Genomic DNA, 27417 nt, shown 5'->3' with positions numbered 1-27417 from the left:
CCTGAATCTACACTTGAGATTCTCCAGGTCCAAGACATATTTCTTGTTAAATACCTCACAGTGAATTTTTTTTTTTTTAAGTTTTGTTTATTTACTTATTTTTGGCTGCATCGGGTCTTAGTTGAGGCACACAGGATCTTTCATTGCGGTGCACGGGCTTCTCTCTAGTTGTGGTGTGCGGGTTTTCTCTCCTTTAGTTGTGGTGTTGCAGGCTCCAGGGCGTGTGGGCTCTGTAGTTGTGGCACATAGGCTTAGTTGCCCCATGGCATGTGGGATCTTAGTTCCCTGACCAGGGATCAAACCCGCGTCCCCTGCATTACAGGACGGGTTCTTTACCACTGAACCACCAGGGAAGTCCCCCTCACAGTGAATTTTAAGCGCATTTCCACCCCACCCCACTGCCCCCTAGTTCTTAACTGCTAGGATGGTGCTGTGACAGCCAGGTCAGTTGTTTTATGTGAGGAGGTGAGGATTGCACTGTGTTTGGCTTATTTACTTCTTACCTGTTGTTTTCTGCGACATGTCACCTCTGAATCTATCTAGCAAGGTTTTGGGTGGGATGATTAATGTAAGTTTTCTGGTTGGAGTAGACAAAAGTACTTTCAGACAGTTAGGCTTGCCAATGATCCATTGATTATGAAATAAAATTTTAGTTCAGTTCTATAAAATTTGTATATAAAGTGGTTCGTATTTTGGGGGGAAAAGGACTGTCCTGACTCAGCTTTTTCGTGAGCTTGTATCTTTTTGTATTTTTTCATGGGTATTTTATTTTTAATCCTTTTTTTTTTTTTTCCGGAAAGTTTTTGTTTGTTTGTTTGTATGAAAGATTGTTTTTTATTCAGGAGGCCAGCAACCTAGGGAGAAGGTGGACTCATATCCAAGAACCAACGCCCCTTTAATTCTTTATTTAAAAAAATGTCCCACTCATACAAAGGAAGCCAAAGTAATATAATGACCTCCCGTGTGCTCAGCTCCCAGTTTCAATCATTTTCAACTCGTGGCCAGTCTTGTTTCATCTGTATCTCTCACCTATTTACTGATGTATGACTATGTATAGAAAAGCGCACAAGTAAAAAGTGTATACGAAACAAACAAAAAGCATATCCTCACATAATTAATTTGACAGAAACCTCAGGCATTATATTATTTCATCCATAGATATTGTGGTATGTATCTCACAATAACTACTTTTTAAAAGAAAAAAAACCACCATTATTTACTAAAAACAATTTTTAATATCAAACATCCATTGACTGTTGAAATTTCTCATTGTCTCAGTTTGTTTCAATCAGAAGCTGAATGAGGTCCACATATCATTATTGGTTAATATGTCTTTATAGTTCCTTTCATGGCCAGCTTCCTCCTGAATTTGTCTCTCCTTCTCCCCCCTCTCAATTTTCTTACTGAAGAAAGTGGGTAGTTAAGTTTCCCACCATGTAGATGTTGCTGATTGCACCCTCATGGATTGTTGACATGTCTCTGTCATCTGTATTTTGTGTATGTTGGTTATTGGATCTTGGGGGTCATGGGTATTTTAGTGAAATACTGGGAAAGGTTGTTTCAGGGGTTGGAAGCAAGGCCGACCTCTCACCCCAGATGGAAATCCTCTTTATAATACCCGTATTCTGAGTGTTACTTAGGCTTTGCTTGAACTCCTGTGGAGATGGAGAATTCTTTTTTCATGGAGTCACTTTAGTTAACAGATTGCTGCAAGTTCAAGTTCTAGAATCAAATGAGTTAGTCTTCCATCACTTAAGTCTTATCGCCTGAATTTTACAGATGGAGAAACTGAGGCATGGGCAGGTTAAGTAAGTTGTCAGGTGTCAGACAGCTAGTCAGTGCTGGAGCTGGGCTTTGAACCTAGTCACATTCTGTAGTCCAGTTCCACATGCTTTTCTGCTTTCCTGTCAAATATCCCCTGTTCCTGCTTTGGCTCCTGAAGCTCATTCTTCAATATAGCATTTGATTTTTGCCAATTGTTTGATCCTGTTAAATTCCATTGAGGTATTTTGTAATACTGAGTCTGCCATTGAGTATTGTTTTTGAAACATCGTTAAGTGTACTTAATTTTATGAATTTATTGCCTCATCTGTGTCTTATGCAAAAGAGTACTACGGAAGCTTAACTTAGAATGTCATCTGCATTAAGACAGGGAGTTCCGTATATGTCAGTATCTTCTTAGTACCTGAAACAGTGCTGTGGACATATAAGTAGCTCCGTGAATACATGCTGAATGCATGGATGAAAAGGGTACACAAAACTTTAATTACATCAATCTAGTAGCCTTGGTAGTTCTTTCTACTAACACAGGGTTGTTTGTTATTTTAATGGCTAACCATTTATGCATTCAATTACTTATAAAGCCGTTCAGTAATGAAGGGGCTGTTGAGTGAACTCAAGATTGTGAAGTTGGGATTCTGAATGATGGTTGAAGTCCTACTGTCAGCCTCAGCTCTATGTTTCAGTGTTTTGTTTTGATTTACAATAGCTATGAAATATTAACTCACACAGAGATGCACTTGCACACATTAACTGGTTCTTTCAGAAGTTTGTCTTGAAATCTCAGGATATTCTTTTATTAAGCTAAACCCAGAGCTTAAAAGTAGGAAATTTTTGATTCAAAGTGAAACTCTAACAATATCTAATCACATGTCTACTCTGGCTGTGGAATCTGAACAAAACCAGTCCTAACGTAGAGCACAGGTTGCCCCTTACTACTCACAGTGGGGCTCTCCACCCAACAGCAGTGGGCATCACCTGGGAGACTGTCACAGCTGCAGAATCTCAGGACTGTCTTCACACATGCAGAATCAGAATTTAAATTTTAATGAGAAGGCTGAGTGATTTAAATGCACATTAAACTTTGAGAAGCACTGTCAACTTCAGTAGTGTAGGGTGGCTGTGGGATTCTGTACTTCCAACAAGCTCCCAGGTAATGCTAGTCCATGAACCACACTTGGATTAGCAAGATGCTACACATTTTATCACAGTGAGAAGATTATGCGGTTACTTGCATCTGCTCTTAAGCTGTGACAAGAACATATACCCAGCAGATAGACCTGAGTTAATGGGACAGTTCCTGAGCACTGAGCAGGTGTGCTGTAATGGTGTACTTATTCCCATGTCCATCTTTTCTTTACAGTTTTGGATTCTGAGATGAGATGGCTGTTTCCTCCTACAGTTTCTGTTATTTTCATTTGTAAATCATTTTTGTTGTTTAGAATTAAGACCAAGCAGCAATTTCTCTTGTTGCTAATTTCCCCAATTAGACTTGAAATTGACAATAAGGGTGGTCCCTGAGCAACTTACTTTTGATATTTGGTTTTATAAATGTTATGATATGCTCACTTTGATGTCAGTTCTTTGAGTTTTTAAAACCTTTTTTTCTCTTGCAGTTGAAAACAATCCTCGAACAGGAAACCTTGGTGCACTAATTAAGGTCTTCCTTTCTAGAACCAAAGAACTAAAACTTTCAGCAGAATGTCAGAAGTAAGCTGGCTGATTAAATCATGCTCTCTCTATATTTAATTTATATTTAACCATGAGTATTTTTCATTTATTGGTAGAATTAGGTTATGATCTTTTGAAAGCTATAAAGGAATTATTCTTATTATTAAGGGAAATTAATAAAAGGAAAAAGTAAAAGAGGTTTTAATTTATTGTCCAAGTCATTGGGGTGAGATTATATATTCTGGAATCTGATTTCAGCATTTTAGACAATCTTTAGAAATATATTCTTTAAGAACATTAATTGTGTAATTATTATTAAAAAAAGGTAATTTTCTCCCATTTTCACTGCTGAAAATGAAATTTATATCTAATTTAAATAATGATTTAGTGTATTATTTCATTGCACATTTGTTTCCTTTATTTCTTTCATATTAGATGAAAGAAGGTTCAGATTAGATATTATGGTTTTGTATTTATATAGTGGAAGGTTCACTTTTTATACACTCAAGCATTTTTTGAAACCACTTTTGGATGGTAGCTTCTTAAAAGATTGCTCATTGCTCTGTTTCCAAATAATTTATATTGAATCTAAGTAAAATTGTTGTGAGTCCATGATTATTAAAACAAATAGCAGGTATTATACTGTGCAGCTGGATGCCTCATTTAAAACTTTGATTGTGTATTTACATATTCTCTTTATGTTACTGTACTTTTTATTTTTTCTATTTTTAGTTTTTTTTTCTTTGAATTGCCTGTGTATGGGGCAGCTATAAAGTTAAGAACAAAGAGCAGTCATGCCTAAAAGAAAAAAGTTTTAAACTTGACTCACTATGTAAAATACACAGAATGAAATATGAGGTAAACTATAGTAGTTATCGTTGGTCCAAGGTCATAAATCATGAGCCGTGAAAAAAGATATGGACATTGTTCTAATATTACAAAATGGGCAAAATGAGAAATCATGAAGAAATCATAGACTGGAAATAAACTGATTGTGCTCCTGATTAAATACTGATTCTTGTGTGATTTTGGTCTTTCCTTTCTAGCCATATCTTCATTTGGCAGACACACAATGCTTTGTTTATTATTTGCTGTTTGCTGAAAGTGTTCATTTGTGAGATGTCAGAGGAAGAGTTACAACTTCATTTTACTTATGAAGAAAAATCTCCTGGCAGTTACAGTAAGTATTGCCTTTGAAGATGTTCTGGGGATAACATGTGTAACAGATAAAGATAGAATTTGAAGAATAAAAGTATAATTTTGAAAATTCCATTTTTCCTCATAATTTTCATTTTTAAATGACCTGGCACCATCACTCTTTCTTCCCCTATATTAATTTAAATGAGCCGAGACTCATAGTTTTTTTTCTTTTCTCTCTCTTTTTTAAGATAAGGGAGCTAGTAGGATTGAGACTTCTATTTATTTTGACTTCTATGCGTATGGGAAATAAAAATCACAAATACTCTTTTTAGGAAACAAATGTCAATTTAAATACCATTAGTGGACCGCGTTATTAAGGGAGACAACCAATCAGAATTACAGATTTTATAAATGTTAAAGGTTACTTTCATAGGACATAACAGTTTCTGAGTCTGGGTGTCTTTGGGATTACTTGATCAGAAATAGCATTTTTAAGGATAGTTTTGTGATGCCAAAGAATACTGTATTTTTCTGAAGGTACAGGAAAAGGTTATCGTTTTCTCCTGATATTGCTGAGATTTTTTTTTCCCCCAGTAGTTAGGAGGGCCTATAGTTTTCAAGATCAGCTGCTGGTGTTTCATTTCTTAGCGTTCAGACTTACAACCTGGAAAATAAAAGGACATAATGGGGTTATTAACAAATGAAATGGGGGGAATGCGGCTTTGCATCTACCCTTGGTGCTCGCTGCTCTCTTTCTCAAGGCAAAGGCACTGTTGCTTCTTAGTTTCTTGGATTCATTTTTCAAAATACACCTCTGCCTTCATTAGGCTTTCTTGCCCGCTTAGAGCTTTATAGATTGAATATATTTAATTTACTACTTTGAGGATCAGCCTTCTGTATTTGTTAATATATACCGATGTTTAAATGGTTAGAGCTTTTAATTAGGATTGTATCTTGCATGTGTTAATGCTAGGCTTTGTTTTTGTGGTACCAACAGTGCCAAAATGTAGTTCTGTTTAGTGAGTTGCATTCCTTTCCAGGAAGTTCTGTCAGCAAGAATGGAGTGAATGTTTATCCGCATTGGGCCTGAGAGCCTTGTCCAACCAGCACCTGCAAACCCAATACTTTGTTTTGCATTATGTCACAAAAATTAGGCAAATATTGTGCTTTATTTAACACAATATCATTTTTATTTTAATATAAAATCATTTTTTTCATTACTTACCATTGAGCAAATTGATGCACTTGAGAGATAACACTGTGCTTATTTGGGGGCCAAACGTCTTCCTACAATACCCTCCCTGTACCTGCGCTCCCCACTCACATCCAAGCTTGAGAAGCACGGTTTTCTTCTACATTCCAGGTAGCCTCATGTAGAGGCAGGGCAAAAACGACGCTCTTCACCCATGGCCACTTTATCTAGATGGTTGTCTCACTGAAAGAGCTGTCTGTGAGCTTTGGTAATTGGTGATTCTGTGTGCTGACAGGCTGTCCCTCTTCCTTCATATGGTTAGTAGTTCAGGATTTTATACATGCTCTTTTGTTCTTTCCATTTGCAGTTAAGCTGCTGTTTGTCCACCAGCTTAAGTCCAGTGAACATCTCCTTAAGGTTAAAGACTTGCTCTTTTTGGCATATGTAATTATTTTCATCTTAGCCTTTGGTTGTTAGTTTGAGATTTCTACTTCTTATCACTAGTGTAAGTCCTTTTTTATATTTTCTGCCAATGTCTTTTTACATTTTATAAAAGTGTGATAAAATTAAATGATTAAGTGATTACACAGATACTGTTGAATGGGAAAAAATGGAATGTCACTCTGCTGTAGCTGAAAACATCCATTTATCATCCAGTATATGAATATCTGGCTGAGGTCTGTGAAAGACTGTTCAGGGATAGATAATATACAGTGGTAAGGGTTGTTTGAAGGTCAGATTGACAAAAGTAGAGGACCATCTGCAAACAGTTGAGCAAATCAACTGAGGCATTTTAGGATTGTTGGGTTATTACAGCGTGCTGAGTTTTTTGTTTCTCCCAACTCTCTGTAACACTGCCATGATCAGACGATGTTGCGGCCATGTTCAGTGAAGCTGTCTTTATGAGGGTAATGTGACTCTCAGTTTGTAATTGAAATTTGTGAGGATTTCATATTTGAGTGTTTTCCTGTAGGCTATGTATGATGTGGTAGTAGATTGTTTGCTAGAGAGAATTTGTATCATTATGCAAAGATAGCTCTTCCCACTATAACATGCCTTGAGAATAGTCAAGGGGACAAAGCCAGCCCTAGGCAAAACTGTGAAGTACTGAAAACTTGTTTGCATTCTCCCTTTGCCTTCAATGTGAGTTTTCCTTTCCTCTGTCTTGGTATTATGTCCTATTTTTGCCGACATAATAACCGATATTTATTTTACATTTTTTATGCATAGAGCCAATATTTTAAGTCCTTTTGCCTTTATGCATAAAGTCAGTATTTGAAGTCCTGATGCTGACTGTGAGATTTTATTTGTTTGATCTTAATCTGAGGCCCCAGGAAGGGGACATGGGAATATATGTATACATGTAGCTGAGTCACTTTGTTATACAGCAGAAACTAACACAACATTGTGAAGCAATTATACTCCAATAAAGATGTGGAAAAAAAACATCTGCGGCCCCAAATAAGGAAAGGATTTGCATTTTGCTTCTAAAGGGATCCAGGGGCCACACCACAGGCCACTTTAGTCTCCCTCAACAGTTCTTGGGTAATGTGGCTCTCAGGTTCAGCTTCCCAGTGGCAGGGCTGAAGGCTAGTCTCCCAGTAGCTGGCTTCATACCCAGGGACACCTTACCCTTAGGGTTTGCTTATTGCTCAGTGTTTTACTCTGGATTCAAGCCACGGTTTGTTTGCTTGTGGTTGGGTTTTTTTTGGTTATGGTGCTGGGGTCCTTGGAGATTTCCTTTACTTTCTGGAAGCCCATCAGTGCACTAAAGAGTGTATTTTAGCCAAGAGATTTTTGTTTTGTACAGGAGGGCTCTTTGGAGTAACTGCTCCACAATACTGCTGCCAATTATCGTTTATTTACAAATTTTTTAGATTTTTTAAATGATGGAAGATAGGAGCTTGAGAGACTGAAGATGGAAGCAAAAAAACCAGGGCTGGAGCGAGAAGCTGTAAAAAGGTCCAGGGAAGTAGGAGGCACTAGGATCCAGAGCACAGAGAGGGAACATAGGTTTGCTCTGGAAGAACATACCGCCAGTGTCCCTCAGCCAGCAGCTGTGCGGCGCCAAGGAAGAGGGGGAGGCAGGGCACCTGCCGAGAGCTGGGCAGAGCGAGACGTGTGGGCCTGAGGAGCCTGAGAACCAGTTAGCACAGCATCACGCAGAGCAGAAAAGAGACCAGGCGCTTGTCAATTCCTGGTGAAAGGCTTGCTTGACTATGTTTCCTTGGTGCAGAATAGATTCAATATGTATTTATTTTAAAAAATCATTTCTTTCGTAGGACTTGCTCTCAAGCAGAGTGAGTGGATTAAACATACATGATCATCTTTGCTTCCTCTGAAACCCCAATAAAATATAAGTAAAGGGGTTTTTAACAAGTTATGAATTTATTAGGTTAAAGAGAAAGAGGGGGACACAATCTTTTTTTTAAAGTCTTAATTGAATTTGTTACAATATTGCTTCTGTTTTATGCCTTGTTTTTTTGGCGGGGCCAAGAGGCATGTGGAATCTTAGTTCCCACACCCCCTGCATTGGAAGGCGAAGTCTTAACCACTGGACCACCAGGGAAATCCCCACAATGTTAATACCATTTTGCAAGTTGGAAAACTGAGTGATGCTGAGCTAAACTGACCAGTAAAATGTGGCAGCTAAACACCTTCAGGGTTAGAGAACTCCAGTTTTTGCCACAGAATGCTGGAGAGGATTAGGAATTTAAAGTGCCATGTGTCTCTGAAGGCAGACAACCAGGGATTGATGGAAAGATCTCTTCCCTGTCACGTGCAGTCATGGGACCACCCCTTCCCTGGTGTAACACTGAAATCTGCTCTTTGTAGAGGCTGGACCAACGGGGCCTCCCTGTGTGAACTCTTGGGCACAGTGGAGGCGGTGGTGTACTGAGAACAGGGTTAAGAGAAAAGGCTGCAAATGGAAGAGTGAGGCATCTTGACTTGGCTTCTAGAATGCTGGCACTGGGGTTTTGTCACCTCACTTTCTTTCCTGCCAGAAGACTAGTGGATACTCTTCTGGAGAAAATGAACCCAAAACAGGGAAAGACTTATAGAAACTGAGATTTGGGTGCCCCTCAGTGAAGCAGCTCACAACCCGCCTGTGGGAACCACTGTGTGGCAGGCTGTGCTTACACAAGCAGAGCTTCTTCCATCAGTGTCTGTCTCCCTCTGGCAGGTACATAGGGAGCCAGGGATCCCATAGAGGTGAGAAGACTTATAATTTGTGAGAGACCAAAACAAACAGAAGAAAAAAATTATATGAGATAGAAATTTATGGAAAAAAATCCATAATCATACCTCTGTAACACAACCAAATTCCTTTTCATTCCCCTCTGGCTTAAAATCTTTTTGAAACGCTTTGAAATTACCTTCCAGATCTGTGGTGTATTTGTTTTACTAAATGCAGTGGAGGTAAATCTCTCTCCTTTGAAAGTAGCTTTGATTTTTTCCTGATGGCCGAGGTGCTACAGCTCCCATGATCACAGGGCTCACTGCTCTTCCTTGGCTTGAGCTGGTCCCTATGGCCTGGGGCTGCTGTCACTCAACAGGTAAACCAGAAACTGTTGCATGAGGGGTGACTTCTGTTTTATTTTTGTCTTAATATAAAACTTAATAGTTTAATATCATTAGTTATAGATAAGTAATGCAAAAAAAAAAAAACCCAACAAAACCCAAAAACCTCCAACAATAGCTGAAAAAATGTTACTCAGAGAAAAAAGAAAGCGTGGATTTATTCTTTTAAAATAGTTAGCATATGAGATTTGTAATCTGACTTTGCAGAAAAATAAAGTGCTTCTAGGAACTCCTGACTTGTTCTTTGGTCATATAATAGGTGATAGTGTGATTCACGATTCTCTCCCCTTCTTTCTTTTGTGTACTCAGTGGGACACAATGAATTAAATTTTACTAATAGGCACATTTTGTAATGAAACCTCGTAGACTGTATTATCCTTGAGGGTAATTAGAAACATTTCCGTTCAGCCATAATAGTAGCAGTCAACCAGAATAACTGCAGTTTTTACTGGAGTGGTGTGAGGCCCAGGTTTATAAATATGGTAATGCATAGAAATGTAGACCAGTTTTATTTTTAGGCAAGTGAATTTCTTTGCTTTTCCTTAATTACTTTATGGAGGCATATTTGATTTTGCTAATTTGAAGTTTAAACGTGATTTTTAATACTTTAGAATAATTCCAGTATTAGCTTCACAATGAAAATAGTAACCTAGACTCTATCATGGTTTTCTGAGTAGAAGTTTATAGTAAGTATAATCTGGCTATGTGTCTTCATTTTAAGGAAGTCTTCCGCTCTGAAACTTTCAGGCACTCTTTGGAGTGTGTAGCTCTGTTAATTCTTGTTTTAAGTACCTGAATGGACACAGTATTGCATAGCATTGAGGAACTGTCAGTTTGACTTTCTGAATGCAAAGAAAATAACAATTAGCTCTCTGTCTTTTAATATTCCTTTCAGTAACTACATGTAACCTGATTTAAGTGACCCATATGTTTCTTTTTTCTGGTTGTTTCTTTGTTTTCTATCAGTGGTTTTTTTCCCCTTCCTTCAATGAGCGCTTTAAAAATTTTTCCTTTCTCTCTCTCTTCCCCACCTCTCCTCCCCTTAACTCTGATGGGAGGCATTTGGTTATGACAGTATTTTATTATCTCTGGTTCTCTCCCTGAGGCCAAAATGAGAGAGCTGAATCTTAGTCTGTGATACTGAATGGGCTCCGAATAGAGCGCACTGACAGGGACCGGGACCGGCCACAGCTTAGTTTCAGGTGTAGATTATTAGAACTGTGAGGGACCATAAATCTTGCCTTTTTTTCTCTTTCTTTGCTTTCTGGTCTTTGCGCTTTCCTCTGCTGATGCGCATAGAGACCCAGGAAGTAGTGTTTGGGCTTTAAAGTGGGAGAACCCCAGGGACAGGGGTGGGATTTCAGTGACCTTGTTGTGCAAAACATCCGTAATAAGAGTTTGTATTTATTTATTGTTTGAAGATTATTGAAAATTGGATATTTAAGTCAGGGACTTGAGTATGTGTTGATGAATGTGTAGAATATCACCTTGATGTGTAAAGTAATTGGTATTTACACATTTCCAGTTACAAATAACCAAAAGAGATTGGTATTTCCAATCCCTCCCCTAACTCGGCTCAGAGTACTCACTTACCAGGGATTTGTGTTTAGAGTCTTCAGTGAAACATGGATTGGTTGATTGGATTTTTTCCCCCAGCTTTGTATAGAAAGAGGTCTTTAAAAGTAATTCGTTAAGGTTTTTTTCTTCCCCCCTTTGGAAGTCTGAATTTAAGTTAAAACTGAATTCTGCCACTTACTATACATAAACTAACCTCTCTGAGCCTTGATTTCCTCATCTGTAAAATGGTGACCATCATACCTACTCCTTAAGAGTTATGGTTAGGATTAACAAGAGCTAGAGAGAATGGAACACTCATGATTTAAAATATTAAAATATTTGACTGGAGCTATAGGTTTAAAATTTAAAACTCTTTAAAAGGTTAAAAAAAAACTTTAGGTTGTAAAACTTCATAACACAGTAAACACACTGAATCTCTGCAAAGTCCTTTACTCAAAGAACATCAGTTTACTTTGTTATGGACCTGCAAATTTCAAGGACTTTTACGATTCTCTTTGCAACAGGAAATACAGGAATGTGTTACTATAATTTTTGGCAGGTGAGTTTTAGATTTACTTGTTTTTATTGAAACTAAGGAAGATGTTTGACCTCATACAAAAGCTGAGTGGTATAAATGTTGCTTGGAAACTAATGTAATGTGAGTTGCTTAATGTAAAACCTGGTAAGCAGTCAAGTCTTGTCAGTCTTCACTTGCTGTGCAATTAGTTGCTTCTAGATTAGCTCCAGAAACAAGAACACAGTATTATGCAAGAGTGTTTTTGTTTTAGTAAATGGAAGTTGTCAGAGGCTTCACCTGGAATTTACTTCTTCTTGTCTTTAGTTTTGTTAGAACTTTGACCTTGAAATGTTATGTCTTGTACGAAATGAATTTATCATCATTTTCGTTAGAATAGTACATTGATAACGAAGCTGTGAGTGTACTCTTTAATGAGCTGTAAACTTGGCCAAGGTCATGACTTGAATGGCAAATGGAAGCGAAGAGGCTCACCATTCTTGTCACCATTTTAAGATTTGAAAATTAGATGTGTTTACACCCCTGGAAGGAAAAAAATCCAGTCAGGCCCCATCTGTGCGTTTTGAACGCTTGTACCCTCACTTTTTATGGTTAAAAAACTGCTGGCTGCTTGGCTGAACCAGAGATATGTTATTAAATGGGCCAATTTATCTGGTCTAAAATGTTCTTTAGGGAATCAGCAAGTGATTTTAAATGTTCTTGCTGGGTCTAGGTCACCACATTCTCTGAGGTAAGCCAGGGAATGACAGTTCAGCAAATACGTATTGAGTATATATTACATGCCAATAAACCAACTTGTTAGAATAGGTTACTTGTTTGGGTTGTGTTGGACAGCTTTGGCAGAGAGATTTAGTTAGCTCTTCTCCTGACTTTCTTCACTAGTTGAGCTAAGCGTACTGCTTCTACAGTGAGATTTAATGTAGTTATTGAACTTGATTCTTGCTGTGTATTCTTTTTAGCAATGATTGGTGTCTTCAGTGTGAAATAATGTTCTCTTCGAGCTTTGCACTGACCTCTCAGAGGGCTACTGTGCCAGTTCTATTTATGGCAAGTCAGGAAGGAATTTCTTCCTACTTTCTGAATACCAGGTGATTCTGTGGTCTGGAAAAAGGAATTGTTAAACTTCTTTTTGAGATTCCAAATGCTTAGATGTTTTGGAAGTAACCACTAGATTTGGACTTAGACACCTGTGTTTGGCGAACATGTATTGAGTGTATATTATGTGCCAAGCTCTTTGTCCTCAGTAAGGACAAATTCCAGTAGGGGCCTGCTTTACATGTAGTCAGAAACTATAATATAATGCAGCCAACATTTACAATGACAGACAGATGCATAAGGCATAGATGCTATGTAATTATTTTTATTCAGGGTGAGACAACCAGCTTTTATTCAGAGTTGGGTTTTATGGAGGAGTTGAAGACAGAGGATGGTTCTGGTAGATAAAGATGAGCTTTTTAAAAAAAAAATTCAGGTTTTTGTTGTTGGAGGGCATTCCAGGCAAAGAGAATGTTATTGAGGTATGCGTAATATGGTATGTAGCAGGTAGCTTGACACTGCAGGAATATAAATCATGAAGGGAATAGTGGTGGGAGATAAAGATAGAAAGGGATGCAGGGCCTGTGTCTTGAAGGGTCTGACACACTACACTTTGGGGCTTTGAGTTTTTTCTGCTGTGCAGTATCAGCTTAAAGCAATTGAAAGGCTCTAAGCTAGGAGAATGAAAGGTTGGAATTTAGTTAGCTCCCTCTGGGGTTTGGATTGGAGAGGAGTAAAATTAGAGGTAGGAATACTAGTTAAGAAGGTTTAAAGGAGCTCCAGAATGAATTTTAATTTAGTAAATTTGTTTAACTGAACTGAAATGATGATGTAGTGAATAAAAGCATGACAAGGAGTTAAGGAAAGAGGAAATATCAGAGAGGCGGACCGTGTAATTAGAGAACTTAGAAATTCATTGATTATGAAAAGATGAGTAAGAGAGAATTGTCTGGGTCTGGGGCCTCAGTTACTGATGTAGTCAGCAAAAAGGAGAATAAAGAAGTGGATTTGAAGTGTTGGGAGAGAAGAGTTCAGTTTTTTTTGTTTTTTTTTTAATAAAAAAAATTATCTCATTGACTGTGTTGGGTCTTTTTTGCTGTGCGCAGGCTTTCTTTAGTTGCGGTGAGTGGGGGCTACTTTTCATTGTGGTGCGCGGGCTCCTCATTGCCGTGGCTTCTCTTGTTGCGGAGCACAGGCTCTAGGCGCGTGGGCTTCAGTAGTTGAAGCACATGAGCTCAATAGTTGTGGTGCATGGGCTTAGTTGCTCTGCGGCATGTGGGATCTTCCTGGAGCAGGGATCGAACCCGTGTCCCCTGCATTGGCAGGCAGATTCTTAACCGCTGCGCCACCTAGGAAGCCCCAGGAGTTCAGTTTTGAGTGTGTCAAGGTTGAGGTATCTGGGTGGAAGTGGCCAGTAGGTAAGTAGATGTAAAGATACAAAGTGTAGAGGAGAGGCCGAAAGGAAAACTGTAGACTTGGGCATCACCAGCATGTAAGTGGTGGTTGATGAAGATAGAACACAGAGTATGAGAAATGAAGAGAAGAAACCTAGTAGTGCAACTCTGGGGAATGTACCAATGTTGAAAGGTATTCTGAGGAAGTGGATACTGGGAATGAATAGAAAAAGCAGTAGGTTAGAAAGAAGGCCCTGTAGGGACTGAGAGAAGAAAGAATTTCATGAAGGAGTACGTGTCAGTAGTGTCCAAAGCCAGGAGCCGCATGAGATCCTGATTGGCTTTGGAAGTTAGAAGGTCACGTAGTTTAGAGCAGTTTGGGACAGAGGAGCATTTCTATTGGAACCTACCTTTTCGCAGCCTACCTTTGCTGCTTATTCAGTGACTTGGGAAAGCCATTTTGTGTTTGGCTCTTTGTAAAGAGGTGTTTGGCCTCTTAGTGGGTTCCAGTCTATGATTGGTGCGGCTCAGTGGGTTCAGAGAAGGTGCTTTGAAGCTCATGAAGGAGATCAAGGCTAAGGTCAGATATTTGTTGGTGGAAGAGGTGCAGGTAGTCTATTCCTGATTCAAACAAAGCAGCTGGAGCAGCTTGAGTTTTTATCTATTTTATATATTTGACTTATTAGTATAAGATTTTATTTGGAAAAAAACATAGTGCAGTATAAGAAATTTGAAAACTACTGGCCTACAGAAGCCATAGTTAGCTTCAGGCATTAAAAGTGATATAATTAATAGCTGATATTCAAAATTCCTCTACTAGATGAAGATTATAATAGATGCCAGCTTGCTCATGATATAGATTTTATTCAGAGGTCAACATTAATGTCAGAGTTTCTGTAGTAATAATTATTGCATTAGGAATGAAAACTGAACTTCTAAACAACCGCATTCTGTTTTATACTTCGTTAAAAAAACTTTTTATGTGTCTTACCAGGTTCTGACTCAGAAGATCTTTTGGAAGAATTGCTCTGCTGTTTGATGCAGTTAATCACTGATATTCCACTCTTGTAAGTTCTGGCTAAGCCAGAATTAGTTTTATCTTCTTTGTATATGAAGATGGTAATTGATCATGTTGAAGAGTTTGTGGCTTGTGGTGTAGTACTCTCATCTGTGCCTTTTATGTAAGCCTCCATGGACATCCATGGGCTTCTTCTATCTCTCTGGCCTGTAATATTTAGGCTCTGACGGCCCATCATCGACACAAGAATTTTATCTTGTTGAGGGGACAGTAAACTCTTTAGCAATATTAATCGTATGATAGACACAGAATTAATCTCTAAACCAGGGTTTGAGAGGGAAGCTCTTTGCAGTTTAAATCTACTACATATGTGGTAGGTGCAGCTAGTTGTCCACCCATTATTTGTTCTCCCCTTCTTCCTTGCTTCCTGATTTTTTATCTGGCTTTTTTTGGAAAGGTCAGATTTCCATTTCTAGCCTTTCTTGAGGTTAAGTGTGGTCAGTGAGATGTAGGGGGAAGTCCTCCAATGAAACTTCTGGGTACAGCTCTTTAAGGGGACCTGACTCATCTAGGAGGTGTATCTTTTTTTTTCATGAGAGTCCGCTTTCCTGCTTTCTGGAATGTGGACAGGGTCTCTTTGAGTTGTGTTGGATATCTTGGCACCATGAGCTAAGAGACTCACAGAAAATTCTGCTTTGGGGACTTCCCTGGTGGCACAGTGGTTAAGACTACACGCTCCCAATGGAGGGGGCCCAGGTTTGATCCCTGGTCAGGGAACTAGATCCCACATGCATGCTGTAACTAAGATTGTGCATGCCACAACTAAGGAGCCCATGTGCCACAACTAAGGAGCCTGCCTGCCACAGCTAAGAACAAGTGCAACCAAATAAGTAAAATATATTAAAAAATATTAACAACAACATAAAAGGAAATCCTGCTGTGATGTCATTGAGCTGCTGAACCAAAGGAATCAACTACTAACCCCCCAACCAGAATTCTCATGTGAGAAAAATAGACCCTTATTTGCTTACACTATTATAAATAGATTTCTGTCACTACAGCTGAATGAAGTCCCTGTATAATTCAGAATGTTTGTTAATTTTAGAGCAGTTACTCTCAACCTTATTTTTTTTTAAATTGTCTCTTTGAGGAGCCTTTTTAGAAATCTTTTTCTTAATTGCCTCTCCAGAGTCCTAATAAAATTTGAATACCCCAGACATATTGAATATCTGTTTATATGCTGTGGCCTTTTGGAGCGCCATACATCATTATAATATCTTTCAAGTTTCTTACCCCTGAAGAACCAATTTTCACCTTCTTAAGGGTGATCTCGCCCCCCCATTGAGAATATGTTTTAAAAAATTATTTTTATTTATTGGCTGTGTTGGGTCTTTGTGGCTGCGTGCAGACTTTCTGTAGTTGCAGAGAGCGGGGGTTACTCTTCGTTGCAGTGCATGGGCTTCTCATTGTGGTGGCTTCTCTTGTGGAGTGTGGGGCTCTAGGCGTGTGGGCGTCAGTAGTTGTGGTGCATGGGCTCAGTAGTTGTGGCGCACTGGCTTAGTTGCTCCTCGCCATGTGGGATCTTCCCAGACCAGGGATCGAACCCATGTCCCCTGCATTGGCAGGTGAATTCTTAACCACTGTGCTAGCAGGGAAGCCTGAGAATGCATATTTTAACGGAATTGTTTTTTGAAATAAAAAATAGATTTTAAGATTTATCATCAATCTGTGTGGGGATATCGTTGGAAATGTGCTACTTGTGGCCCCAAAAGGAAAGACAGGTATTTGTGAGAAAACAGACTCCTGGCCTCTGTTGTGCACAAGTGCAGCATCCAGAATTGTCATACAGATTTAGGAACAAGAACTACCAAGACCTGTTGTGACGGGTCTGGCAACGTACAGCCTGGAAGGTCGGGCAGAGACAACTGAGGAATCACCGACAGGGAAGGGCACAGGGAAAATGTCCTGGGCAAGTTGAACTCTTATGACAGACACAGCTCTTTGCATGCCTGGTATCCTTTCTTGCTTTCCTCTCCAGTATTGTTAGGGACAGGGTGTGGCCACCTTACTTCTCAGGCACTTTGGTAACTAAATGTGGCTCCATGACCCAGTTTGGTCCAATTACACATAAGCAGAAGTTATCGTCGCCCTTGGCCCTTGTCTTCCTCCCTGAATGTGGAGGCAGTGCTTGGGCCGTCTTGAACTGTGGTGATGGGTGCCACACACAAGGAACAGTGTCCCAGGAGCGTGGGATATTGATAATGTTATGGAACCATTACACCAGCCCCGGATGGCTTATCTTTGGATTTCTTCTTAGGTGAAAAGAGCAGTTATTTTGGTTAAGGCACTGCGGTTATTAGCTTTCTGTTACATAAGGTAAGATGTGGGAAGGGGAACACATATATTGCCTACTATTTGCTTATCATAGTGTGTATGATGCTTCATGTGTTCATGATTTAATTTTAAAAATAGCACCACCTCTGTTACATTTGTTATTGCCAAGTACCAGCAATTTCATGTATATCCTGAAGGACTGCATTCTTTTTGTTGTTGTGGTTGATAAAATGTCTTGATAAAGTTAAGGTGGATGAATATGATAAATCCCTTTAGATAGTAAATAAGCTGTGACTACAATGAGTAGACCAGCCACTTAATCACTCTTGGAAAGCAGGCAGTGTTGTAATATATCAAACGTTTCAGTGTTTTAATGTGTTTATACTTTTTAAATGGACTGAAAATGCACAGACAACCAGATGTCTTGTATTATGTACACTCAGCTTTAACCAGCTGCTGAAACAATTTCTTATGATTTAATGTCCTTGGAACTCCATCCTACAAGAAGGTTTGTCTTGGTAACAGTTTCTATGTGAAACCAAACTACTCTTTAAATGTTTCATCTACTATAATCATAGTGCAGTATTACCAATCAGCTTATAATTTTAGGAGGATTATTAACCTATGAAAACTGGAGATGCTCTAGACACACCTGACTATCATTGGTGACACTATAAACATTGAAGTTTAATGTTGCCGTGCAGTCTGCATTAGTGGGTGAACAGCAAGAGGAATCTAATTTTAATGGCCATTGTGGGTAATTCAAAACTAGCTTAAACATTTTCTTTTGAGACTGTGAAATCATTCTATTAATATTGAAAGCAAATGATTACCAAGAACAGAGACAGATTGACATTTAGACATCTATAAATTTTAACTGATGCTTCATTGTTAAGAGAACAGGATCAACTGCAGTAGTTTAAACTCCCAGAATTTGGAGGAATTCGTTTTTAATGAAAACAGACTTTTAAGCAGTAAGTTGGATACTGCTTCTCAGTTTGGATTTCTTGATAAAATATTAATTCTCTGCGATGTTAATCTTCAAAGTCATATTCAAATTGCACACCTTTCAGGAATCCTTCCTTAAGTCCGTACCTCTCAGCATTTATATATGTATTTAAAAGAAAGGTTAAGTCAGGCATGGTCTCATGGCTTGATATTTTTCAGTGTATATTGGGTTGATCCACTAGAATTGAAGTGTCTTCCCAAAGTAAAACCTTGTCTTTAATTGTTATACTTTCTTGATCTCAAGGAGTTGAATGGGAGAGGAATAAGGTGAGATAAAGGCATGTCCCTCAAGACACTAATGGAGAATGTTACGGAACGTGGTCGGCAGGTTAGAGTCGAAAGCACAACACTTGTAATTTATGACACTGGTTTGGTTCTTACAGTGTTACTGTGACGGTTGAATGAGACCCTGTGACTCTACCCAGTGATGGAGTTTAGGTGGGGCCCTAGCAGCACAAGCAGTTATGTTGTACGGGCCCAATGCTTATGTTTTGAAGACTGCTTATGATACTTTTTTATTATGAAATAGAGTTTATTTGGAGAACTTGAACTGGATTTTTTCCCTTGTCTTTTTGTCTGTGTTTGTTGCTGTTGTTTTTGTCAAAGCCATCACTGTTAGCTGTATACAGTGATGCTGTTGTCAAGAAAAGGCCCTGCTCCTTTCCTCTGTGCCCCCACAGGTCCTGGGATGTCTGCTCAGAATGGGTCTTTCTGTTGGCTTCAGCACCTTCCCCTGAGATCCATTTATGTGTCTTTTCCTTTATCAACCTGTGAACTCAGTGAGGAGAACCGGGCCTGCTTAATTCTCAGCCTGGCCCTGATGAGCAGGGTTTTTTTGTTTTTTTGTTTTAAATCAACCCTTTAAAAAATTTTTATTTATTTATTTGGTCTTAGTTTTGGCAGGCAGACTCCTTAGTTGCAGCACATGGGCTCCTTAGTTGTGCATGCAAACTCTTAGTTGTGGCGTGCATGTGGGATCTAGTTCCCTAACCAGGGATCCAACTCTGCATTGGGAATGTGGAGTCTTAACCACTGAGTCACCAGGGAAGTCCCCAGATTTTTTAATTCTATAATTTAAGAAACTGTCTAGTGTTTTCATAAGTTATATAGTGATAAAGATGCAATATTCATAATAGATTGCCTTCACCGCCTTTTCTGGGAGTGTGTGTGTTTGTGTAATGTGACTTTGTCTACTGCTCGAGTGCAGGGGTATCTGCTGTCATCTGCTGACCTTGTCCATGTCGCTCATTCTGCTTCAGCCATGCTGCTGTCCTTGCTAATTTGGAACATGCCAGCCCACGCCTATCTTGAAGGCCTTGACTATCTCCCCTCAGACATCTGCACCGGTCATGTCCTGACCTCCTTCAAGCTTCCTTCTGCTCAAAGTTCTGCATCTCAGAAACAGCCGCTCTGACTACCCTAAAACAGCACCCTCACATAGTCTGTCCTTTTTATCATGCTTTATTTTTTTGTCATAACGCTTATCACTACTTTTCATATTACCTGTTATTTCTCAAATAAAATTAGAATGAAAGCTACATGAAAACAAAGCTCTTCCTGTGCCAGCGTTTGTTTTGCTCACTGCTGTCCCCTTAGTACTCAGGTTACCCTGACACACGGAGGACTCAAAAAATATTTGTTGAATGACTAAATCCATGAGGGCACAACCTATTCAGTGTGCTTAAATTTTTGTTTGTTTCTCATCATCTGGTCTATATGGAAACAAAGTAGTGTGCTAAGATGCATTCCATTGTAGATATAGTGGCTTAAAGCCCCTTGCAGTTGGTACATTATGTTATAAACACTAGGTGTCCATATATACACTATTGATACTATGTATAAAAAAGATAACAAATGAGAACCTATTGTATAACACAGGGAACTCTACTCAATGCACTGTGGTGACTTAAATGGGAAGTAAATCCTAGAAAGAGAGGGGATATATGTTTACATATAGCTGATTCACTTTGCTGTACAGTAAGCACTAAGTATTGCAAAGCAACTATACTCCAATAAAAAAATAAATTAATTAAAAGAAAAACCAGTAGGTGTCTTATAGATGTTAGCATTGGAAAGGGGCTACTAGAAACCGAAACACTGAAAAATCACATCTGACAGTATTTAAGGAAATGGTAGATTAATTAGGTAGAAATACTGAGTAGTCTGGGGCCATTTAGTTTAGGGACAGTCAGCATTATATCTCAGTAGTTCCCACATGATTCCTTCACATTATAATAATTTCTTTTTCATTAAGTTCATGCACAAAAACAAATATTCTAGACATACTAAACTATGTGTATTTACTGTACTGGGCCCTGGGCAAAAGAAAGGCACGACTTTGGAAGAGCTTAGAGATGGATAGGTGCATAGAAAGCCCAGTAAGAGAAACAGCTGATACATGCTGCAGTCATTTGGAGCTGTAGTGATGAGCAGCAGCTCGGTCTTAGAGGAGGCAGAAGAGAGCGTCAGGGACTTCTTAGATGTGTCTAATCTGTTCGGAGAATCACAAGTGCATTCATTTGATTGGAGCAGAGGGTTTGTGGGAGACGGGCTGGAGAAGTTATGTTGTTTGATGGAGTAAAGACTTCGATGTTAGAAGGACTAAACGTTTGATTATATGTAGGGTTCACTGTTTATTAAGATATAAAAGAAAATATATATTTTAGAGCTATTTCTCTGAAATCCATTTTGGATATATTTGGGGAGGGATGAAACTGATTAAAATCAATTTTGGCAGCTGGATTTGTGAACTGTAATAAAATGATATAAAATACATGTTTATTCAACCCATAGATGTTGGTATTGGCTTAGATGTTACACTTTGGAAAATTTGAATATTGAAAACTTTTGGTGCTAATGGTGAGTAGATGGTTCAAGAACCTGAAGAGCCATAAACAGTTTCTTTATGAAGTCTGCAAGTTTTTGAGAGTAAAGGAACTGGAGAGACCCTTGTTGGCAGTGAAGGGCCTAACTGTTGGGAAAATGTCTTCCTGCAGCCCTGCATGTTGATACCCAAACTCTTCTCAAATCCAGCCTCAGCAAAGTGGGTGGCTAAAACAAGTCAGCATTTAAGCTTTAGGTGCTGCAAAGTAAATATCTGGTATAGCTTTCTGGTTGAATTAGATATTTAAGACATTACAAGCACTGAATTAAAGATGATAGCATTTTCAAATACCGAGACAGAATTAAGTTTACAATAGCTTGTTAGTTTGAAAATTGATTTCTTTTGCCTCTGGGAAAAAAAACCGCAGTTAAAAGATTTTTAATATGTAAGCCTTTACCATTTACTAGGTTTATTGAAGAAATATGACCAAGATATATCCAGTACCACAAATGTTGATATTACAAGATATGTGCTTATTAGATTGTTCATAATTGTGTAATTGAGTATTGCCAAGAAGTGTAGGAGACGTGATATAGTAGGGAAAAACACCACTAATTCTGCAGAAGATAGTGTTTGAGTCCTAGCATTACCACTCATCAGCAGTGTCACTTCAGGCCTCAGTTTTCTCACTTTAAAATCGGGGTTCATAGATCATAGACTGTCACGTGGAAAAGAAATTTGAAGACATCTAGTTCAGTTGTTTAACATTTTAGATGTGGAGATTGAAGTGCATCAGTTTGGAGACCAGCTCATGTAGCCACTGAAAGAACGGCCAGGCAAGTGGATAGTTTAATACATCATGCCCTTAGCTGCAGTAGAGGGGCCAGCAGCTGAGAGAGAGCATCTCATCCTGGGATGAGGTCTGTCTGGTGCTCTCACTGCCTCCTCTGTTGCTTAGGATTGTTTTGAAGACCAAAGTAATGCACTTGGAAATGCTTTGGTAAATTTTAAAATGCTTTGTGATCATAAAACTGTATTGCTTTACATGTACTCAGTAGTGAAGAAAAACATTGTATATATTTGCCTCTGAGTCAGTTTTCCTATTTTAAACTTCTCAGTAAAAAATAATAGCACTAGGTCATTAACAGATGTAGTGGGTCTGAGATTTCAAAAGAACAAAGCTGAATAATGTGTGTGGGAACTGAAGTAAATTGCTGTTGCGTCAGGCTGCCTGGAGGAGCTTCTCTGGCTGCTTTGGAGGACTGGTTCTAGCCTGGCATTAGGTGTGAGAGATTAGCAGCAGCTAAAGCAGAGTCCTGAATCCTGGCTATCATTTTGCCTGTGTTTGAATATTTCCTTGTAAGGTATGGACTATTTAGAGGCATATAATCATTGAATTTTTTAGAACTAGAATTAAGCTTATTTTATACATTTTCATTTTGTGTATGATGGCACTGAAGTAGGGAGAAAGGAAGTGACTTTCCTAAGGTCAATTTGCAGGATTCTTAGGTAGCTCAGCCCTGAAAATATTGAATCTCTGCCTTCAAAGAATTTTTACCCTTATAAAAGCAAGACTGGTACAGAATGCTTTTGTTTTTTTGGTTTTTTGTTTTTTTAAGAACTTTTATTGAGATACAGTTAACAGACAATAAACTGCATATATGTAGAGTGTACAATTTGGTATCCCAATCTCCCAATTCATTCCGCCCCCAACCCTCCCCGCTTTCCCCACTTGGTGTCCATTTGTTTGTTCTCTACATCTGTGTCTCTACTTCTGCCTTGCAAAGGTTGATTTGTACCATTTTTCTATATTCTGCATATATGTGTTAATGTACGATATTTGTTTTTCTCTTTCTGATTCACTTCACTCTGTATGACAGTCTCTAGGTGCATCCATGTCAGGATGCTTTTGTTAGTTTCATTTGCTGTTATTAATACACGTATAGCAAAATATGAATGAGGTGGTTTGACAGTAATAATTACAGATTTTAGTTCTACCAAGTTAATTGATTTTTTTTTCCTTTTTAATTTTTTGTGTTACTTATATAAGTTAATTCTTTACAGAGTAATTTCTTTTTTTGGGCATAATCTAGATTACATTACCTTAGGATATTTAATACTAGTCATTGATGCTGATGCAATTATTTTAAATTGTAACGTATTTGTGTACATGGTTTGGGAAGACAAATAGCACAGAGGGCTTCTCATAACAAATCTCTTTGTCCTATATCCCTTTCCTCTCCAGAGACAGTCCATTTTCATTTTTAGCTATTCTGGTGGTTTATATAAACCTTTACCGTTATCTTACTTTTATGTATATTTCTAAATAATACAACACTATATCTTTTTTTTTAAATTAAAGCCTTTAATTTTCAGAGCTATTTTATTTTATTTTTTGGCTGCGTTGGGTCTTTGCTGCTGCATGCGGGCTTTCTTGAGTTGTGGTGAGTGGGGGCTGCCCTTTGTTTTGCAGAGCACGGGCTCTAGGCCTATGGGCTTCAGTAGTTGCGGTGCAAGAGCTTAGTTGCTCCCCAGCGTGTGGAATCTTCCCGGACCAGGGATTGGACCAGTGTCCATTGGCAGGTGGATTCTTAACCACTGTGCCACCAGGGAAGTCCCTGAGAGCGATTTTAGATTCACAGCAAAGTTGAGCAGGATGTACAGAATATTCCCATGTCCCTCCTCCCACACATAGCGTCCCCCATTATCAACATTTCTCACCAAAGAGGTACCTTTGTCACAGTGGCTGAACCTACATTGATACATCATTATCACCCAAGTCATAGTGTACATTAGGGTTCACTGTGGGTGTGTTGTACAGTCACTGAGTTTTGACAAACGTGTAATGACACATATCCACCATTACAGTATCGTAAGTGTAGTTTCATTGCCCTAAAAATCCTCTGTGTTCTGCTTGCTCACTCCTCCCACCCCCTTAACTCTCGGTCACCCCACTGATCGTTTTACTGTTTCCATATTTTCACCTTCTCTAGAATGTCATATAGTTGGAATCCGACAGTTTGTAGCTTTTTTCTATTGGCTTCATTCACTTAGTAATACGCATTTAAGGTTCCTCTGTGTTCGTGGCTTAGTGGCTCATTTCTTCTTAGCACTGAGTTGTCTGGATGTAGTACGTATACATAAATTCACTTGATGCATGTATACATATATAGTCCTTGTGTAAGTCTTAGAATTGGAATTAGGTGTGACCATTTTAAAATTTGATAAGAATATAATAAATTTGCTAAAATCTTGTTCCCTCAAGGGAGTATACCATCTGTAGTCCCACCAAAAACATTTAACGGAGCCTTGCCAATATTGTATATCATAAATTTTTTTGTAAGTTAAAAATGGAAGTCATATTGTGATCCTTATGTGCACTCTCTCATTACAAGTGAGGTTGAACATCTCTTCATATATTTGAAAGCCATCTCTAACTTTCGATGAAAGTTTAGCAATCATTTCTAGTTGTTGAGAACTCTTTTTCTCTGATTTATTTCCTTGTTTATGAATGCAACTTTTAAGCTGGCATAATTGGACTTTGGACACCCACATAACAATTTTGGTATATTTGTTTTATTATTATGTATCTACCTTATCAGTTCATCTAAATTTTTGATTTTTCAGGATGTTTTTAAAAGCTGTTTTGGTTGAGCTTTATTTCAAGAAGACACGTGGCTATATTTTATACATTTGATGCACTGTAACATATATAAGCATTCCTTCTTTGAGAAGCCGTAAAAACGTGGAATGGATATTTGAGTTTATTTGATTCACTCCATTAATTTTTACACATGATAAAGTTGACAGATCAGGCGACTGATAAAGGTGAGGAGGGACAATTCTGATACTAGAGGGCGGATTTCTTGACTCCTGACCTCCAGGCACTTTCTGTTCCATTGTTAATACTTTTATAAATGAGAAGTATTACCATGTCTTTGATTTTATTATTTTTTAAAACTAGCCATCACTGCTGTCCACTCTCACCACTATTATTCAACACAGTTTTGGAAGTTTTAGCCACAGCCATCAGAGAAGAAAAAGAAATAAAAGGAATACAAATTGGAAAAGAAGAAGTAAAATTGTCCCTCTTTGCAGATGACATGATATTATATATAGAAAACCCTAAAGACTCTACCAGAAAACTGCTAGCACTAATTGAAGAGTTTAGTAAAGTAGCAGGATACAAAATTAATGCACAGAAATCTCTTGCATTCCTATACACTAACAACGGAAGAGCAGAAAGAGAAATTAAGGAAACTCTCCCATTCACCATTGCAACAAAAAGAATCAAATACCTAGGAATAAACCTGCCTAAGGAGGAAAAAGATCTGTATGCAGAAAACTTTAAGACATTGATGAAAGAAATCAAAGACGACACAAACAGATGGAGGGACATGCCATGTTCCTGGGTTGGAAGAATCAACATCATGAAAATGACTGTACTACCCAAAGCAATTTACAGATTCAATGCAATCCCGATCAAATTACCAATGGCATTTTTCACAGAACTAGAGCAAGAAATCTTACGATTTGTATGGAAACGCAAAAGACCCCGAATAGCCAAAGCAATCTTGAGAAGGAAAAATGGAGTTGGTGGAATCAGGCTTCCTGACTTCAAACTATACTACAAGGCCATAGTGATCAAGACAGTATGGTACTGGCACAAAAACAAAAAGGAAGATCAGTGGAATAAAATAGAGAACTCAGAAGTAAGCCCAAACACATATGGGCACCTTATCTTTGACAAAGGAGGCACGAGTATACAATGGAAAAAAGACAGCCTCTTCAATAAGTGGTGCTGGGAAAATTGGACAGCAACATGTAAAAGAATGAAATTAGAACACTTCCTAACACCATACACAAAAATAAACTCCAAATGGATTAAAGACCTACATGTAAGGCCAGACACTATCAAACTCCTAGAGGAAAACATAGGCAGAACACTCTATGACATCCATCAAAGCAAGATCCTTTTGGACCCACCTCCTAGAATCATGGAAATAAAATCAAGAATAAACAAATGGGACCTCATGAAACTTAAAAGCTTTTGCACAGCGAAAGAAACCATAAACAAGACTAGAAGGCAACCCTCAGAATGGGAGAAAATAATTGCCTATGAAACAACGGAGAAAGGATTAACCTCCAAAATATACAAGCAGCTCATGCAGCTTAATACCAAAAAAGCAAATAACCCAATCCACAAATGGGCAGAAGACCTACATAGACATTTCTCCAAAGAAGACATACAGATGGCCAACAAACACATGAAAAGATGCTCAACATCACTCATCATCAGAGAAATGCAAGTCAAAGCCACAATGAGGTATCACCTCACACCAGTCAGAATGGCCATCATCACAAAATCTGGAAACCACAAATGTTGGAGAGGGTGTGAAGAAAAGGGAACCCTCCTGCACTGTTGGTGGGACTGTAAGTTGGTACAGCCACTATGGAAAACAATTTGGAGGTTCCTTCAAAAACTACAAATAGAACTACCATATGATCCAGTCATCCCACTCCTGGGCATATACCCAAAGAAAACCATAATCCCCAAAGAAACATGTCGCATAATGTTTATTGCAGCACTATTTACAATAGCCAGGACATGGAAGCAACCTAAATGCCCATCAACAAACGAATGGATAAAGAAGATGTGGCATATATATACAATGGAATATTACTCAGCTATAAAAAGGGATGAGATGGAGCTATATGTAATGAGGTAGATAGAACTACAATCTGTCATACATAGTGAAGTAAGTCAGAAAGGACAAATATTGTATGCTAACTCACATATACGGAATCTAAAAATGGTACTGATGAACTCAGTGGCAAGACAAGAACAAGGATGCAGATGCAGAGAATGGACTGGAGAACTCGGGGTATGGGAGGGGGCGGGGGGTGAAGGGGAAACTGAGACGAAGCGAGAGAGTAGCACAGACATATATATACTACCAACTGTAAAATAGTGGGAAGTTATTGTATAACAAAGGGAGTCCAACTCGAGGATGGAAGATGCCTTAGAGGACTGGGGCGGGGAGGGTGGGGGGGACTCGAGGCTGGGGGAGTCAAGGAAGGGAGGGAATACGGGGATATGTGTATAAAAACAAATGATTGAACCTGGTGTACCCCCCAAAAATAAAAAATAAAAAAAACTAGCCATCACTGCTGTGGACAGTATCTTTAATATACTATACCGCTTTTTAGTCTTTCCTCATATTTTACTATGGGAATCTCCATGTTGGCATGATACTGATATTTCTAACTTTTGGTCGTAGTCCTTTGAACTTGTCAGTTGCTTTTGTTAAACTTACATTCCATTTACAGTACTGTCAGTTTCTTACC

The 27417-nt window shown here is 38.6% G+C and overlaps 1 protein-coding gene across 1 annotated transcript in view; it reads left to right on the top strand.

The window, feature by feature from the left end:
* Nucleotides 1–27417, top strand: part of DYM (dymeclin) — a 367767-nt gene that overhangs the window by 54423 nt on the left and 285927 nt on the right. Inside the window, exons 4-6 of the mRNA XM_057698938.1 lie at nt 3396–3489; nt 4497–4630; nt 14880–14952. Of these exons, the coding sequence (XP_057554921.1) occupies nt 3396–3489; nt 4497–4630; nt 14880–14952 (301 nt within the window). The remainder of the gene's footprint in view (nt 1–3395; nt 3490–4496; nt 4631–14879; nt 14953–27417) is intronic.

The sequence above is a fragment of the Hippopotamus amphibius genome, chromosome 11, assembly GCF_030028045.1.
Source record: "Hippopotamus amphibius kiboko isolate mHipAmp2 chromosome 11, mHipAmp2.hap2, whole genome shotgun sequence".
In the NCBI taxonomy this organism is placed as follows: domain Eukaryota; kingdom Metazoa; phylum Chordata; class Mammalia; order Artiodactyla; family Hippopotamidae; genus Hippopotamus; species Hippopotamus amphibius.
This window is presented reverse-complemented; position numbering and strand designations above follow the sequence as displayed.